The 20624-nt window shown below is 37.5% G+C and overlaps 1 protein-coding gene across 1 annotated transcript in view; it reads left to right on the top strand.

Moving 5' to 3' along the window:
* The window catches only part of LOC111882883 (pectinesterase), a 36308-nt gene extending 17291 nt beyond the window's left edge, over positions 1–19017 (top strand). The window contains exon 2 of the mRNA XM_023879261.3: positions 18172–19017. Coding sequence (XP_023735029.1) covers positions 18172–18863 — 692 coding nt within the window. The 3' untranslated portion in view covers positions 18864–19017. The remainder of the gene's footprint in view (positions 1–18171) is intronic.
* Positions 19018–20624: the final 1607 nt, after the last annotated feature.

Here is a 20624-nt window from a genome sequence, read left to right as displayed (position 1 = left end):
AACTAGGGTCTAATAGACCCATTAGGGTTTTCACCAGGCCCATTAGGGTTTCACTGGGCCCATTAGGGCTTCATTGGGCCCATTAGGGTTTTAGTCCCTTGTCCAAACATCCCAAACCAAATCAAACACAACAAGCACACCGCCACCCAACACGGCGGTTGGTGGCGGCAGGAGGCGGCAACCACCACCTCACGGTGGTGGTTTTTGGTTTTTATTTTTGATTATCCAACTTGTAATTTACACTTTACAAAGCTAAGACTCAAAATAAACACACACACTACACTAAAACAAGCACACACATACGGTGGTTCCTGGCCGCAGCCACCACCTCACGATGGTGGCGATAGCTGCTCTCACAAATTCCCATCAAACAACCCCTTCCTTATGAGAGCACACACACAATCGCTAAATATCGCACACAGCCACACCACATGGCAGTAGGTGGTCGCAGAACAGTTGCACACCTGTGGCAGCCACCATGGTCAACTACCATGGTGGTTGTTCTCGGTTTTCAGGCCAAACAAAATGTCCATGAGAACAGCAACATACCAGTACAACCCTCGTGTGGCAGCATACAACAGTCGGAGCAGGTGCGTCCGGGGATGGCGACACGCAGCTTGACTTCGTCATCAACAACTTGGCATCGCCCGTGGGTATTCTTCCGTTCATTCACGACATCACCGACAGTTAGGGTGACGTTGTTGCTTCGGGGCAATGCATCAATTCGAAAGGCAACAGCTGGAGCTCTAGGATGGCGACGAGAGAAAGAGAAGGAGAACAGAGAATGGAGAACGGAGGGGGGGTAACAGTCGCACCCGACAGTCCCGTCGTCGACCTATTCTCGCCGGAAGGAAATAGTTGCGACATTTGGTGGTGGCGGTAACATGGGTTTGCGGCGCCGGAGATGGTGGAGGTGGGTGAAACCGATGGTGCAACGCCGACAATAGAAGAAGGGATTGGCGGCTGCTCTTGTTCAATTAGGTTTAGGGTAAGGTAATATGACAGGAAGAAAGAAGGCGTCGGGTTTAAATCCTGCTTCACCTCAAACCTTTTCCCATTTTACAAGTTTGGTCCCTCCTTTCATCTTTTCTTTAAAAATCAGCCCGAATATTACCATTTAATCCCTACCCTCTAAAACCTTTACAAATTAAGTCCAAATGTAACAAAACAACCCCTCCTCGATAAATCTTTTTTATATTTGATCCTAAATTACTATTTAGCCCTCATAATTTCAAATTCCTTTCAATTTAAGTCCAATAATTTACCAACTAGTCCTTGCCCTCACAGTTATTTACAAAATCACCTGAAACTAACACTTTTAACCCCCGACTTCTAAAATTTGACAATTGGCTCTTCGAGATTGTCTTTTTATTTATAATTATTTATTTTAGGGCTGCTATTCGTTCATTAATTTATTTATTTGTCTAATAAATAAACGAGGTGTTACATCATCCACAATCGCCTTATCCTTATCCCAGGTATCCATAACATAGGCGACAAATCTTGAACAACCCTGCTGAATATAGTGTCTGGCCCTCGTTGTTGAACACAATAACGACCCACTCTGAGCTCTCTCTGCCTGAACCACAAACTCTCCCCCACTTAGGGGGTCGAATCCAGGATAACTGCTGCTTACAATCGAACACCATCGGATTGGGGCTCAACCAATCCATACCTAGAATAACCTTGTTCCCCCAGAAAGGAATGGGAACTAAATCTATCGAATACTCCTCACTGAACAGCTGAAGAGTACAACCCCAATGAACCCTCGCAACTCGAATAGATCTATCATCTACTATCTCAATATCTAATAGACCATCTAGCTCCCCCGGAGCTCCAGCATAACTCTTGCTAAGCGTAAGTGATACAAAGGATTGGGTAGCCCCCGAATCAAACAACACCAAAGCAGGTATACCGTTCACAAGGAACGATCCTAAAATAAAACTTATAAATATAAGCAGAAAAATCAATATAATAAAGAGATAACGAGAAGATATATACCCATCACCACATCAGGTGCCGCACGGTCCTCCTCGATCGTCAACTGGAAAGCCCTGCTCATCACTGGTGCATCCGCCTTGACCCTGGCGTCCATCAGTGATCCAAAGGGTCACATGAGCAGGTCCTAACACCGGCCCTGCTGCAGCCAAACTCGGACATTAGGCATTCTTGTGGTCCCTCTGATTACAATGAAAGCAAATCAGATTTGATCCTGGGGTGGTAATGGCAGTTGTAAAATCTCTGCTATTATGACCCGTCCGGCCACACTTGAAGCAACACAAACCACCAATCTTGCACGGTCCCTCGTGGGTCTTGCCTCACTTCCCACAGCGGCTTCGGCCCACTGGCTTCTCGGTCTCAAATCTTGATCCTTAGGCCTCTTACCCGATCCCCCTGAAACCTGAGCCTGATCTGGCTTCCTCTTCCTCTCCATCTCAATATCAATCTCCCTTTTCAGGCTCCCGCTATCATGTCCTCCAATGTCTTGCAACTGGATCGACTTACAAATTTCCAAATATCGCTCCTCAATATCTCGTGATACCTCACCTTCTTCATCTCCCCGTTCGTCACATACTGCGGAACCAAAAGTGTCCTCTCCCGAAACATCACGGTGATCTCAGTTACCATCCCAGTTGTCTGGCGGAGATCCTAAAACTCGCGTGCCAACTGCTGCATGTCGATACTGGTGAAAACTCAGCCCTAAACCTAGTCACAAAATCATCCCAAGACATGGAATCAACAGCCTCGTCACCAACTGAGCGCCCAACCTCCTCCCACCAATCTCGTGCCTGTCCTTCAGAAGACAAGATGCAAGTCTGACCTTTGGCCCCTCGGGACAGCTGCTGGTGCGGAAACCTAAGTAACATCATCTAACCACCACATGCTCGCTATCTGGTCCTTCTCCCCGAAGTATTCTGGAGCCCCACACGCCCATAACTCCATGAAGGTCAAAGAACACGCCCCTACCAAGGCCACCATCTCAAAACGAAACGAGCTCAACTGCTTATCCAAAATCTACAGAATGCATCCTTGATCGTACCACAGATCACAGGAGTCTGCTCAAGAATGCAACTTGGAATCTTAGACGAAAGGAACTCCCTTATCTGATCATCCAACTGCCCAGCTCCAGAACCTGAGCCCGAGCCCTCCCCAATACAATAACTGCCAACAAATCTGCCCCGCAGAGTCACCATACTGAAAATAGACCATATAAACCATCAAAAGAAGCATCAAAATATATCGAGGGATCACATACTCTACAAGCTTCTTGGTTTCATAACAGCTCTCCTTGACTCAAGTATGGATCCTCTGCTTCCAGCAGTACAGGCTTATACTAACTTCTACATCTATCCATACTTTACTCAAGGATTGTCTTGAATCCGCCAAGTCACCTTATATCCATATAATTAACCCTCATCAAGACAAGGCTCCCAACACTCGATCTCATACTATGTTTTCCTAGGGAAAACTCCACACCACTCTCCACCATCAGCTTCAAAAGGAACTCCTGCTAACTTCCTATAACTAGATCACGCATAAAATTACATATCACCGAAACCAGAAAATTCTTCGAATGAGAGGTCTCACACTACAACGGTTGGACTCAAACAAGAGTTATGCAATAGAGTTAAAACCTATCCTTCTAAAACTATTTATTTTTGATATGTAACTTAACATATTTGCTTACTAGTTAGTTGAAGCTAGTGAGAACTCCTAAAAAGCACAAAAGCAAGCAGCATTCGAGCATCAAGTAATCAGAACCAAGCATCACATAATCAGGCCACCCTTTCACTGACATATCAGTACTATCATGCAAGTCTACAATCTCATAAAAAGGCATACGAAGGCATCTCTCCTAGCATTCTATCATGCAAATATTGAGCATATCCTTAGCCCTAACTAGCATGCGGTTCACATATTCACATATCAAATCATATCAGATAACATGTATGGATATTTTAGGAAAACTTACTTGAGTTTGGTCGACTATATGCACCACACCCTTTCTTGTCTTAGAAAACCCTTTTCCTAAAAATACATTTCTTTTCGAAAAATTTTACCAAATCCTCAGTTTGAGTTCAGACACAACGAGAGTATGTCTGAATCCCTCAAACCAAGACTCGGATACCAACTTGTAACGTCCCAAAAATAAGACCCAAAAATTTCATTTTTTGATTTTATAAAAACATTAATCCAACATTGTCATACAACCCCAAAAGATAAAAATCTGACAATACATCAAAACATATGAGAGTAATTCTCAAAGTGCGGAAAAAGGTGGTGTGTGCTCTGTAATCATCTCAGGTACTTCCCTTTTGATCCTGATGTACCTGAAACGTAAAATGAAAACCCTAAGCACATAGCTTATTGAGTTCCCCAAAAATACCACATACCAACATAAATAAATACATATTGGGCCCTGCCCGACATCAAGTCCCACCCAGCCTCGGGCCTCGCCCGGCATTGAGCCCTACTCGGTTTACAGATATGTCATTCATTAGGCACCACCCGATACATATACAACATAAAACTTATAATCATACTAACACATGAAATAATAACAAAGATAATAGCATACAATACAATCATTGGACCTCGCCTGGCATCGAGCCCCACACGATATACATACTAACGCTTACACATGCAAGAGTCACGTAGACATCTAGCATCCTATTATAATAAAGTATGGGTCGGCATTTGATCCTTCGACCCGCTAAACATAGTGAGGAAACTAACCTCGCACTGTTGAATCTCACAGAAAAATCCCTGGCTACTAGTCCGCTAAAATCCCCGTGCTATCACAAAATAACACAAGGGGGAGATTGAAGGGTCCACGTTATGGTTTGGGCTAGGATTTTGGATGTATAGGTCATTTGTACTTTGAGTCTTGTAATAGAAGTGTTTTTGGTGTGTTTACGGTCAAGAGTGTGTTTACGGTCGTAAACCTGTTTACTACCAAGTCCAGTTTACGGTCATGTCTTCTCCCCTATATATAGGATCAGTCTGTGTCTGTTAGTTGTTGTTGATGATCCATAGAGTTTACGGTCATCATCAGATTTGTACCAGACATTTTTTAAATAAAAACGTGTGCAAGCTTTGATTCATTCTTCTTCTACTCCATTCTCATCTTATTTTATTGTTAGATTGCTTGATCACTGGTTAAGATCCTGTTTCTAGGACCTTACACAATTAATAATTGGATCCCGACTCACACTAAAAGTCCAACCTAGGGCAAAAGACCTTTTTACCCTTCCCTTAACTTGGCCCAAGGACAAAGCCAAATCCTAATGTCCAAAAAACCCAAATTCCAAAATAATCATCCAAGGCCCAAATATGGCCCAATTTTCCAAATTGGGCCCAAACCCTTCATGGGCCTTCAACCAAAGTTCCAATAAAATATCCTTAGCCCAAAAATAATATTTGGATGGCCCGACATGGACCTAATCATCTAGTGTCCAAACATGGCCCAACACCGTGAGCCTAATCATTTTGAAGTCCAACTCCTAAGTACACATGGCGTACTCAGCTCGTACACTAATCGTACTTGCTTAAGGGCTTATACGCATAGTGTACCTGCTTGTACACCCAGCATGCTCCACCCTTTTAGCCAACTTTTTCATTCAACTCTTAAAGGGTTAAGATTTCACTCCAACACTTAGATATGACTTCCTTAGATGGTTTATCACGTAAAGTTGGCAACTTTAAGTGCATGCATGGCTTAATGAGGTTCTAGAGCACAAAAGAGCTTAATACATGAATTAACACATGCATGAGACCACAAATTCCATAAAGCTTACATTTTTTAGGTCAAAGGGACCTAAAGGACCCTAGATATACCATCAATCACTTCTGGAGTGAATTAAGAGGAAGCTTTTTACCTCATAAGGAAAGCACAAAATGGACCGAACTAGGTCAAAGGGACCCAACCATGGACTCAAAAAACCACAAAATGGCACCGAACTAGATCTAGAAACATGGATTAGCAAGATGGAAGCTTTTTACCTCATAAGGAAAGCAAATGAAGAACAAATCTTAGATCTTCAAGCTCCAAGAGCAACTCTAAATGGTTCATTCTTCTTCTTCTTCACAAGCACCCAAAAATCACACTTTAAGGCTCAAACTCTCAAGATCTCACTTAGGGTTCGATTTTCCGGACAAGAGGGGATGGAGGTTGTCTAAACATAACCTAGTGAGGCTATTACAAGGTTTAAATTGGGTACAACACCCTAAAATTAGGGTTTCATTAATCGATGCGTATACCATGCGTACTCCACGTACGCCCAACATACTAGCTTAAGGACCAAAATGTAATACTTTTAAAAAGGAAGGATTACATATTAAACTTTACAAAATTTTCAAGTGCTACATTGACCATCCTTTGGGTCAAGCACCTCTCCACATACCAGACTATCTCCCTCTTCATACACGGCCACTAGTAACTTAGTCTCAAATCCCGATACATCTTGGTGGCTCTCGGGTGTATCAAAAAGTGAGACTTATGTCCCTCCTCCAAAACTATCTGTTTGATCACACCAAAAACCGGAACCCATGCCTGATAACACTGGGCCAACGATCCCCAACTATCGGTGAAAAATATGCCGATTTCCCCTTGATATTCTCATGTTTCTAGTTCTCTTTCTTGACTCCTTCTGCCTATGATCCTCTGATCAAATCAAAAAGTGGGGAATCAACGGATATATTTATACACATATCCCCAGCTAAAGATCTAACCGAATTGCGACTCAAAGTATCCGCGACCACGTTGGCTTTACACGGATGGTAAAGAATCTTGCAGTCATAATCCTTGAACACATCAAGCAACCTGTGTTGCCTCATGTTCACTTTCGGCCGGTCCATAAGATATTTCAAACTCTTGAGGGCCAACACTACTGCCCCAAACTCCAGATCATGAGTAGGATAATGTGTCTCATGCGGCTTCAGCTGTCGAGAACTATAAGCAAGCACTCGCCCCCTCTGTATAAGAACCACCCCAAACCAGTGATAGATGCATCACAAAATACAATTAAATCCTTAACACCATCCATAAGGATCAATACTGCGGCCTCGCATAATCTTTATCGCAGTGTCTCAACGCCATCTGCTGCTCAGGGGCCTATCGGAAATCCACGCCCTTCCTCGTCAGACGAGTGAGGGGTACAATAATCTTGGAGAAATCCTTGATAAATCTCCAATAATATACTACTAAACCCAGGAAAATATTAATCTCCAAGGGAGACTTTGGAACCTCTCACTGCATCACAACCTTAATCTTGGCCACATCGACCAGAAGCCATTTTTGGTTAACGATATGCCCTAGGAACTGGACCTCTTGTAACCAAAAATTACACTTCGAGAACTTGGCATACAACTGTTCTCGCCTCAACACTCCTAAAAGTTCTCGAAGGTGCTCCTCACACTGCTCTCTGGTCTTAGAATACACCAAGATATCATTAATAAAAACAATAACTGATCGATCGAGCATTCGCATGCATACCCGATTCATCAAATCCATAAACACTTCATGCACATTGATGAGCCCAAATGAAATCACCACGAACTCATAATGTCCATAACGAGTCTGAAATGAAGTCTTCTCCATGTCCTCCTATTTAACCCTTACCTGATGATACCCAAACTTTAGATCAATCTTGGAGAACCAAGATGCACCCTACAACTGATCAAAGATGTCGTCAATCTGCGGAAGGGGATAACGTTCTTCACCGTCAACTTGTTCAACTCCCGATAATAAATGCACATCCAGTGTGAACCATCCTTCTTCTTGACGAACAATATCAGCGCTCCACACGGTGAACTGCTCGGTCTGATGAACTGTTTCCTAATAGCTCTTGAAGATGAGAGGACAACTCTTGCATCTCGGGTGTAGCTAAAAGGTACGATGCCTTGGCAATTGGAGCCGCACCTGGCACCAGGTCAATCCTGAACTCAACCTGCCTCTCGGGAGGCACACAGGGCAACTCCTCCGGAAACACATCAGCAAACTCCCTAACAACCGGCACATCTAAAACTGAGACATGCTTCCCTACCTTAGTATCAACCACATAGGTAAGATAACCCATACACCCATTCTGAATATACTACCGAGACCTAGTTGCCAAACAAAACTCTGATCCAACCCTGCTACCCTCTCTATATATGACCAATTCTCCCCCACTTGGGGTTCGAACCACTACTCGCTGCCCCTCGTAATCTATCATAGAACCAAACCTGCTTAGCCAATCCATCCCTACTATCACGCATACATCCCCCATGGGGATAGGAATCAAATCAATCGAATAAGGCACCCCGAAAATCTCCAGAATACAACCCTGATATACTCTAGATGCAGAAATTCCATGTTTTTTTGGCAATAGAAACCCGCAACACACACTCTAACTTGCTATGGGGCATATCAAAATCCCTACTAAAATATCGAGATACAAAGGACCGAATCGCGCCCGAGTCGAATAACAAAAGAGCAAGCAATAAATTCACTAAGAAGGTACCTATCAGAAACATAAACATAAGCATACCATAAAATAATCAACAATATGATAAAAAGAAACATACCAGTAACGAAGTCTGGCGCCGCCCTAGCCTCTTCTGCCGTGAGTTGAAAAGCACGACCTCGAGCCCTCAGGGGCTCCGCCCTACCCTGTCGCCCATCAGTGATCCTCAAAGTAGCTAGAGCAGGAGCCTACGTTGGTCCCACCGTGAGCAAAGGAAAGTTGGCCTTAATATGGCCAACCTGCTTACAGTGATAACAGATCCTGGTGGTCGGTGCGGGGACATGCTCGCGGCAGTCCTTGGCTTAATTCCCATCCTTGCTATATTTGTGGCACACAGAAGTAGATTGACAAGAACCCTTATGAACCTTTCCTCACTTGCCACAAGTGTAGCCCATCTAACTCCCAGATCTCACATGAACAACCTTAAACCGCCTCACCGCAGGCTAGGACGTCACCAGTGCCTGCCTCCACTCCCTCGTCTGGAGCTCCAACTTAATCTCCCGCCACCTAGCGGCATCCTATAACTCCACAAGTGTACCATAACGATGAGTAGACACACACTGGTGGATGTCCATCTTGAGCATGCTTAAGTACGGGGTCATATGAGCTTGATTAGAAGCAGCAAAATCAAGGCAAAACGATTCTCTCTCAGTAAACATATTGGTGATCTCAGTCACTAACTCTGTCCCCTCCCTCAGGTCCAAATACTCCTGGGCTAATCTCCCTCTTTCTCTCTCTCTCTCTCACTCACACACACACACACGTCCAAAGGGGCGTATCTCGAGCGGAACATATCAAAAACTGCTCCCATGATACAACAACTCTCTGATCTAGAGTGTATGAACTAGTAACCAGTCTCCACTAATCCTTCGCTCCAGACTGAAGAAGGTTTAAAGTGCACTTGACCTTCTGGTCAGCTGGGTAAGAGCAAGTAAAGAAACATTTGTCGAGATCGGACAGCCACCTCATGGCAATGATCGGATCCTAGACTCCATCAAACACCGAGGGCTTCGTATTGGTGAAGTCTTTGTACTGGAAGGCTCTTCCCCTGCCAATCCCTATAGTAGTGACAGTCGCGGTAGCTGCAGCAGCGGCAGCCTTAGAAAGTGCAGCGTATCGATCATCAAAGAAATCCATCATGGCGGTCTTGATAGACCTAAAAAACTCCGGTATCTACCCCCAGACAACAAAAACAACCTCAACATGAATCATCTCCCTAACCTGGTCCTCAGTCAGTCATGGGCTATCCTTGCCACTAGCTCCGACTCCTGATCCAGATGCCCTCGTGAACACCATACTGAAATAAACCACAAACTATCATATAAAGCGCAATTCATATCATAGGATCTATTCCAAATAATGAAACCCTAGGGATTGGGACTTCCCTACTACACGTACGATTCTTGTGCTTCCAATAGTTTAGGCCCATACAACCTTCTGCACTTATTCGTATATGTCTCAGGTGATCATCATAACAACCCTAACAACACACACTAACATACACATACATCCTATTCTCACTTCCTAGAGAAGGGATAAACATTCCTCAACTGGTCGGCTAATCCCACATAACTAATCCATGAAACTTTCACTAACCCTGCAGTACTCGTGTATGCTAATCATACATAACATTGGATCCTATAGACAATCGAATACATGATTCTACACTAAGCCCTTCATCAAAACGAACTAGAAATAAGGCTAAACCAAACTTTCTCATGCTATAGAGTCTTAGTTATGTACAAATACAATGCATACACTAAGAAACTATAGTAATGATATCAATTTCATACAAGAAAGAAACATTAGGCTATTAGGCATCAATTATCAGGCAATTCTATCATGCAATTCCTAAAGATCCCTAGCCTATCACTAGCATGTTGTTCTAACATAACACAATATCAAATAATAGTGTGGGTAACTTAGGGTATACTTTATTGCTCCGGTTGATCGTATACATCGCATTCTTCCTTGGTTACTTTTAAAAACGTTTGCAGTTCCCTAGTTTGAGTCTGGAATCACACAAATGTTCATCCAATTCTTTCAAACCAAAGCTCTGATACCAACTTGTAACACTCTAACAATCACAATAAATTTAAAATTTTTAAAACCAACCATGAATCGATATTGTTTACAAAAAGAGTCATTATTTCAAAAGCATTATTGCAAATCAGAATTTTCCCAAGACCCGAAGACAGAAAAATTGGAAGATGTGTACGATCACGCATTTACCTTCCCACGATCCTCGGCAGTACCTGAAACCACAAACCAAAAAGTAAGGCTAAGATTAGTGAGTTCCCCCAAAGTACCAGCACACCACAACAATCAAGCATACATTATGAATAGCCAGCATGAATGGACCGCCTTATTGGGCCTACAACCTATCGGGACCGCTCTACAAGCCTTCGGCATGATTGGACTGCCTCCTAGGGCTTGCAACCTATCCGGTTGTCCCTGAGTGTCTTGGCCTACAGCACAAAGCGGGACTGCATTAAACCAACCCAACATGTTCACATATGCAACAAACAAACATAAACACAGAGTCAACAAATACAGATAATCATACGGATCTACTGAACAACTACAACTATCATATCAATATCCTGACTAGGATAAATAATCTAGTGGGCCGACCTTGGTGCCTTCGACCCACGGGTACAATGAGGAAAACTCACCTCACAGTTTGATGAATAGTTGAACAATACACTGCTCCAAATACCGGTTCTACAGGTCACATATTCAACATATAGAGACCAAGGCTTAACTATAGCTCAAAATACCCAAAATACCCTTAAGTCAAAGTTGGTCAACCATGGTCAAAGTCAACGGGTCAAGGAGTCAACTTGATCTACTCAACTGAGTATGCGGGGCATACTCAGCTCCTACGGTGGGGGTAATCCTGCCTTGATTGGAGTCGAGAGTTTGACCACGTAGGCGCGACGTACGCAGGGGTATGTACGACATACGCTCAAAATCTTCTTTTCTCAATAAGAGCTTAATGCATTAAGCTCTCACGTCCAAATTTCAAATCCAACGCTAAAATACTGCTAAGAGTCATAAAGTTTCTAAATTTATGACTTTACATGTCCATTAAGTGCTTAATACACAAAATCCCAACTTCTTAACACCTTAACACCATTTAGAGCATGTATGAAGAAAAACTAGGCATCAAGACTACATTCTTATGACTCAAGACCCCTCATTAGGTCTGAAAGGACGACTTATTCGACTAAGACCATGCCATGCTCAAGAATCATCCTATTTGGGACCAAAAATACCCTAGATGAAGAAATTGCTAGATCTACAAGATAAGATGATCAAGTTATGAGCTTTTTACCTCCTGGAGGTTGCTAGCAAAGAGATAATCTTAATTCTCAAATCCAAGTTGCTTCCAAGCTCCAAGTTCTTCTCACCACCTTCTTCTTCTTCAAGAATACCACAAAACACATAGATAAACTCATGATGCACTCTTCTCGCTTAGGGTTGGCTAGAGGGCCATTTTCTCAGATGGAGGTTGATGAAGGAATGAGAAATGAGAGGATAATGATGCTTATATACAGACCAAACCCTAAAAATTAGGGTTTAAGGATTTACCACGTATGCCTTGCGTACACGGTGTACTCCCAACATCCTAGGGTCCGCCCCAGTACGTCTAGCGTACACAACGCACACTTAGCTTACTAATCTATTGGCCAAAATTACCAAAATGCCACTATGTGCCATTATTGCAATCTTTCTCAATCCCAATGATCAAAATGCAATATCCTTTCATACATAGGGTTAAAATTGAAAATACCTCTTCGTCGGGATGACAAAGAGCTTCTTTATCCTTGATGTGTCTATATCGAACAATAAAATATTGGAATTTGTTAGCAAGATTTATCATTGTTTCCACATTATCGGTGGTATTTCTATTGCAATTTAATTGGTACATCAAGATAATGTTCATAATCGATTATCATGTTATTTAAAAGAACACATGTAATCATTTATGTTTTTTTATATATATATATATATATATATATATATATATATATATATATATATATATATATATATATGTGTGTGTGTGTTTTTTATATAAATAATGTATTGCATTTTGAAATATTAAAACTAACAACATGGGTAAATATATTAAACAAAAACTATAATTATATAAGAAATAAACAAAAATATGTAATTTCAAACTTCAGCCACTAATAGGAACTGTCCCCTAATATGAATTATTGTAACTTTAACAATAAATATAGTGTTGATAAACACCGACCTTATATATAGTATAGTGACAAATTTAGTGTTAAGTTGGAGCATTATAGCATAAATTTTGGTATAAAATATTATTTAATATAAGTTTTAGTGTTGGGTCGGAGATACCTACCACCAAATAACCCACAAAAAAGCTCTAATAACCATCTCAAACTTGGCCACCTTGATAGGAGAAATGTTGGGATTTACATTTGCTATTGAAAATTTAAAATAATATACGACGGTTACAAAAAAAATGCTTATTATTTGAGTAAATTACACAAATGGTCCCTATGGTTTAGGGTAGTTTGCGTGTTTAGTCCCTAACTTATTTTTTAACTCGAAAGGTCCCTATTGTTTGTTTTTGTTACGTGTTTGGTCACCGTCTTACCTAAAAAGACTATTTTGTCATTGATTTTTTAAGAAAAAACATCATAAATGGTCCCTGTGGTTTTCTCAAAATTTGAAGTTTAGTCCCCGTGGTTTAAAAACGTCATAGATTGTCTCTGTGTTTTCAAAACTTTTGACGATTGGTCCTTATTGCTAACACCGTTAACTTTTGTCCATTAACTGAAGGGCATTTTCATCATTTCACTGCCATAGGGACCATTTATGATGTTTTTTCGTCTTTTTTAAAAAAGAAAAAATTAAATATACTTAAATATAAAAGGTCTCTCTCTCTCTCTCTCTCTCTCTCTCTCTCTTCTTTTCCCCTTCGTTCATTCATTTCTTCCTTTTGTACAACATCACCTCTTCTCATCTATATCTCTAAAGATACCATAAATCCTTCATCCAATCGTCGGAAAACATGTACATTCACCCAAATAGAAACTAGAAACCTAATTACGATACATAGTGACGCTTCCAATTGGATTTTTTGGGATTTAATTTGAGGCTCCCATTTAGGGTATTTGATGGTGTCCTGGTGGAGAAGAAGGTTGACCGATCTCCTCCATCAATTTCATCAGGAACCACTTACGATTTCTAGGGCTATTCGAATTCATCCGGTTTGGATCTGCCTTCGATTTCATTATGGACAAGTACTAATTTGATTCTTGGATGAACACATCTTCAAAGATATACAATGATGTCGGGAGGTAGGAAGTGAAACAAATGAAGAGTTTGGTGGTTGAATTATGGTACTTATAACTCCACTTCCTCCAATCTCGGTTTTCCAGTCACAACCAGCACATTCTGGTTCTTCTTCCTCAATATTAACTCGATGGAAATCATTTGTGAGCTTTATTCTCAATGGTAACTTAAGAATCAGAATCCTAAATTCGAATCAAAAACTAAAATCATGTTTTTTTTTGTTTCCGTAAATCAATTTGAGTTAGTGTGTGTGTTCTCATTTTTAGAAATCGATTTGTGTGTGGGTGTTCATCCTACCATAAATTGATTTGTATGTGGGTGTTTATTTCTCACTGTTCATTCAGTTATCTTTATATGTTGGGGTCTTGTGATTCTGGTGCTCCGGTGACTCCATATATGAGTTTGGACTCTACATCGGAGGTTGAAATCATTATTTTCCTCACATGTTCAGGCTAAAGATGAAGAAGGGACGGGGAAGGGAAAGAAAGATAAACATAAGGTGCTTTTCTTCTTAGGTCTTTCGCTTCCTTTTCCATTTTTTCATTATTCTTCTACCGGTGGTACATGTTCTGGTGATCTCCATACAATTTGTTTCAGAATTTGGTATAAATTTGATGTGTTTCAAATTTAATTGTGTTTATGTATGTGTAGTTAAGCTGCAGGTCAAATAAGGAAAAAAAGATGGTACAGGGGAAGTCGGGTGTTACTTTTTCTTGCCTGGAGAGAGAGAGAGCTTTTATATATTTAATTATATTTATTTATTTATTTTTAAAATATGAGAAAACATCCTAAATGGTCCATGTGGTAGTGAAATGACGAAAATGTTCTTCAGTTAACAGACAAAAGTTAGCAGTGTTAGCAATAAGGACCAATCGTCAAAAGTTTTGAAAACATAGGGACCATCTATGACGTTTTTAAACCACGGGGACTAAACTTCAGATTTTGAGAAACCACATGGACCATTTATGATGCTTTTTCACTTTTTAATTTATATAAATAAACACAGCCTCAACCCTATCCCTTACCTTATCTTACATCTCACCATTTTTTCGTATTTAAATAATAGTTTTTTTAGGTAACACACGGATCAAACGCATAACACAAACAAACAGTAGGGCCCAAGCATGTAACAAAAACAAATAGTACAGACCTTCCGAATTTAAAAAAAAAAAAAAAAAAGTTAGGGAACAAGCGCGCAGATTACCCCAAACCATAGGGACCATTCGTGTAATTTACTCTTATTATTTTAATTTTCAATAGTAACCATAAATATATGATAATTCTTTCGATTTTTTAAATAATTAATGAATTACGCTTATATATAATCACATAATTCGGGATATTTGGTTCGGGTATGGATCCAAACCACACCGAAAATTTTAGTTTTCTCCAGAATAAAATAATAAATATATAATAAAACATTTTTTTTCTAGAGTTACATCTTTTGGTATTGGTTTTTGTTTTTTGTTTTCTCTAATTATTATTATTATTATTATTATTATTTATATACAGACACTTCGGCCCACTTATTTCATAATCAAATAAGGTATGTTGAATTTTAAGCATGATAATTTACAACCCATTAAGAGCATCTCCAATCTATTCTTAATTTCCATTATTTTCTCTATTTCTTCTTACATTCTTCTCCAAAACTACCTCATTTATTCCTTTAGTAGGTGTGAGGTCCATGTATTACACAGATTTATAAAAAAAATTTAATATAAAATTATAAGCATTACATATTTTTTAAAGTAATAATTTTACATAAATACAAAGAATATAATAAATAAAGTAAGTAATAAAGGTTGTAGAGCATTTATTATGAAAATTAATAGAATGATTTACTTTACATATATAAATCTCATTAAAATTTGAATTTTAAATTTAAGAAAAATGATAAATTTAAGAAAATGACAAGTAGAAAAGAAATAATTTAAAAACTCTTAGAAAATAACATGTGTCAAATTCAATGAGAACATGACATTTGGCAAAATTGATTTTCATTTATTATGTTAGATTTTGGGGGAAATGAATAGTTAACACTATATTTGGTGTTATACTATTCATTTCACCTAAATGAGGATAAACTTTGAGTTGTCGATTTTAGTACCTCTTTTTATATATTTATACATTTCTGGTTTTTTTATCTGCTAATTATAATTTAAAAGTAATATTTAATATTTATAATATTGTGTTATATATTAAATTATAATAATTGATTATAAATATAAAGTTTGTTTTTATTTATCAAATTCATATTAAAATTTAAATAAATATTGAAATTTTAGAACACGATAACTTATTTTACAAAAGCTTATAATTAAGTGTTATAAATATAATCTTATTTATTTAATATTATTGTAATGAAAAAAATATAGATTATATATTTGTTAAAATCAAATTAATATAAGGATGCGTTTGACAATTATATAAATTAAAAGAATTGAATATATTTTTTGGAGGTAAAACTAGGGTAAAAAATAGAGTATGATAGGAGTTGAAAAACTATTTACCCCACTTTTTATTTGAACTTTAAAAGAAAAAATGAAAATAAGTTGGAGATGATTTAAAGAGATATATTTCAGTAAAAGAAGTATGTTTGTACTTTAAGAGAAAAGTTTTTTTTTTTTAAATTAATGATGTTTTTTGAAAACATTTTTATTCATGATGTATTATTATTATTATTTTTGAAAACATTTTTATTCATGATTTATTATTTTTTTTTACAATTATTTAAAATGTTAATTGACTTTTTCGGTAAATAAAGCAACGATTTACAAAAAAAAAAAATGAAAATCTAGTAATTTCTTAAAAAAAGATCAATACCTAAATATATAAAATCTACACATATATAGAGGTTTATATACGATGTGTTACAAAGTTTAAATAAACAAAACATTATGATTAAATAAAAAAATTGTTGCAAATGATCTTTATGCATCCAAGTTTTTCCTCTTGTGTGGTTTTCTCCTTAAGATGGTGGGTTCGAGTCTTGCTCGGACCAAAGTGGTGAAATTAGGTGTGTGGAGAAAGGCGGCGATTCTGGTCAGGCCAGCTTATGACCGGACCCGTGTCTAACATTCATGTTTACTCTCATTTAAGTATAAACTCTGCCATTTCCAAAAAAAAAATTGTTAACCATATAATATAATCATTAAATAAAACATTGCTAATAATTACTGATAATTGCAATATATTGAATTTAATTTCATGAGATGGCATTATGTTAGAATTATAATTGATCATTATAATAATAATAAATGTTCAATAACAAAATATTAATTAAAACATTAATTATATATATATATATATATATATATATATCAATCTTTGATTAATTTTAATATTTTATTAATAATTTATTGTCCTCCATTAATCCCCGACAAATATTTACAACCTTTATATATATATATATATTATTCAATTTAATACTTTGTTTTAGCATTTTTCCTAAATCATAAACTAGGACTACTAAAAAAAAACGTATTTCAAATAAATATGAAAGATTTTTAAGTATAACTTTTAAAAAAAATGGCAAACGAATAAAATGGAAACCTACTCGCAATATTTAAACGAACACCCCGAATTCGAGCTTATATATATATATATATATATATATATATATATATATATATATATATATATATATATATATATATATATATATATATATATATATATATATATATATATATATAATAGTTTGTTTTAATATTTTTCCTAAATCACAAACTAGGACTAAAAAAAAAAAAAAAAAAAAAAACAAATTTCAAATAAATATGAAAGATTACTATGTCTGACTTGTTTTTTATTTTTTGGAAAAGGCTAATGAATTATGTGAAAGCATACTTGCAAGAGGTAGTTTAAGATAATCGAACTTCCAACCTCACGCCCTACATGCGTATAAAATGTGATGCTTCAACCATCTAGGCTGGACATCATTTGCTATGTATAACTTGTTAATGTTGATATCTTATAATCTGATAAGAGTTTATTTTTATAAAAACAATAAACATAAATATAATTACATCGTCTTTCTTATTTGATTTAATCTGTGCATTTGATTCTACCATAGAGTACACCATGCTCTATCAAAGCACGGGTTGATGGTAGGAGTTTTGTTATTTTTAGCATAGTCATGCATGGTTTTTATATAGCTGTTGTATGGTGGAGTACTGATATGTAGCATATATATATATATATATATATATATATATATATATATATATATATATATATATATATATATATATATATATATATATATATATATATATATATATATATATATATATATATATATATATATATATATTGACGTCGACAGCGGCTATGGGTGAAGGATTCTTAGCTCGTGATATAACATTTGAGAATACAGCCGGAGCCTCAGGTCATCAAGCTGTGGCACTACGTGTTGGATCCGATTTATCTGCGTTTTATAGATGTAATATGATCGCATTCCAAGATACCCTTTATGTCACCTCCGGACGTCAGTTTTTCGTCAAGTGCACGATCGTCGGAACTGTTGATTTTATTTTTGGTAATGCTGCAGTTGTATTCCAATTATGCGACATCCTTGCCCGTCGTCCTAATCCCCACCAAGGAAACATGGTCACTGCTCAAGGCCGAACCGATCCTCAACAAAACACTGGCATCGTTATCCAGGGTTGCAAAATAGCTGCAACTACTGACCTAGAACCGGTTAAAGCCAATTTTAAAACGTATCTGGGAAGGCCATGGAAGAACTATTCAAGAACAGTGATCATGCAATCGTTCATTAGCGACGTGATAGATCCTGCAGGATGGTCCCCATGGGAAGGAGATTTCGCACTCAATACTTTGTATTATCGAGAGTACCGTAACTGGGGGCCTGGGGCTGATACGTCAAAGAGGGTAAAGTGGAAAGGTTGGGGTGTGATGTGGACTGCGTTTGATGCGATGCCTTTCTCTGTTGCAGTCTTTATCGATGGTTGGTATTGGTTGCCATTCACTGGCTTCCCTTTCTGGCTTCTCTTTTAATAGTAATGATAACTATTTCTTGATTAACAACACCTTTGAATTGGGTTGTGATACTTTCCTTAGTTTTTTTTCGTAAATCAAATAAAACGTTTGATAGGCTGAGGAACGTATAATTTGTAACACAATTGGTATACCATCAAAGTGTATAATACATTTAATTAGAAATTTATTGGGGTTTGAAACAATGTACCTAATAATATGTTGATGAGTGTAATGTTTTCTTCGATAACTTCTATTATTCATCTCAAATGTAGAAAGCTTGTTGTTTTTTCTGCGTTCCTTTCTAGTATGTAGTGTTTTTTTTACCAACATAATGCACTAAAAACGTATTTTATAATAATATAAAAAAACAACGTAACTTTATAACAATATAAACATAAAAATTAATTGGGACTGAAATATGTAATGTCCAATATTGAGACAATCTTTGTGTAGATAAATTTTTTTAAAACATAAATCATTTAGAAACAGAGAAACAGAGGAGGGCTCAAATGCTAGTTACATTAGAGCATTACATTACAGAGCAATATAAGTGTGACTCGAGAGGAAAACCAATTACACAAATCTTTTTGAAACTTAAAGCAAATTTATCTTACTCACAAAAGTCTTTCTTGTAAACACCATTTACAATTGATAAGTGAAGAAGGCGATTTAGATATGTTGTAGTGATAAAGTGTCAAGACCAGGAGGATTTTCATTTTCTTTACTCAATTAATTTTGCTAAACTTTTGGAGAGGATGTCCTTCTTGATTGGTCACTACGAGAGATCCTTGATCATTAGGTAGTGTTAGAACTATTCTTTTACCACTTTGGTGCCTAAACTAATTGATTAGTTATCTATTTCTTATTATAGAGCCATTAACCACAAGTTTATACGATCATCTTGAAAGTTTATGTAGAAAGAACAAAAATAGTAATTGATGAGATTTTTAGTTCGGCCCAAATGATCTTTCATTAATGGTCGCAACATCGATTACAAACCTTTGCTTATCAATGAGATTATCTCACGGGTTAAGATAGATACTACAAAGGCTTTAATTATAAATAATGAATTCAAAAATTGCTTGATTCGCTAAGTTTGACCTTCTAGTGCAAAAAACATGGAACAGATGGTATTTAGGTGGAAATGGAGAACTTGGTATCTTCGTTATCTCTTGTCATCTTTCTAATCTATTATTATCAATGGGACACCATCTAAGGATTTTAATTGAGAAGGGTCACATCAAGAATATTACAGATTATATTTTCCCATAAATTTGGCATTATGCCTCTCACATATATTAAATAGCTCAAAATATAAATAAGTACATTGGGCTAACTACAATACCTCAAAATACAAATAGGCTACAAATGTACATTGGGCTAACTACAAAATTGGGTTGCCTAACCAAGCCAACTAATAAAGATACAAACAATATAAAATATTACATACATATACGTCTAACATCCCCCTCAGTCCGAACGGGAGATCTAGAACGGATGTGATCTAAAATCATGAAACAGAGTAAACAAAAGCTCATTGGTGAATATATCAGCATACTGCAACAAAGATGCCAAGATGGGACATGAACTCAAATTTTCCCCAATGTAACTTTATCACACATAAAGTGTATGTCAATCTCAATGTGTTTTGTGTGTTGGTACTAAATTGGATTGCTTGACAATTACATTGCACTAATGTTATCACAGTAAACCAGAGTATGTGACAACCGTCAACTTTGGGTCACACAAAGTCAGCAAGTCAACTCGACTTGTACTAGT

This window comes from Lactuca sativa, chromosome 1 (genome assembly GCF_002870075.4).
Source record: "Lactuca sativa cultivar Salinas chromosome 1, Lsat_Salinas_v11, whole genome shotgun sequence".
Classification (NCBI taxonomy): domain Eukaryota; kingdom Viridiplantae; phylum Streptophyta; class Magnoliopsida; order Asterales; family Asteraceae; genus Lactuca; species Lactuca sativa.
Note: the sequence above shows the minus strand (reverse complement) of the source record. Positions and strands in the feature narration are given on the sequence as shown.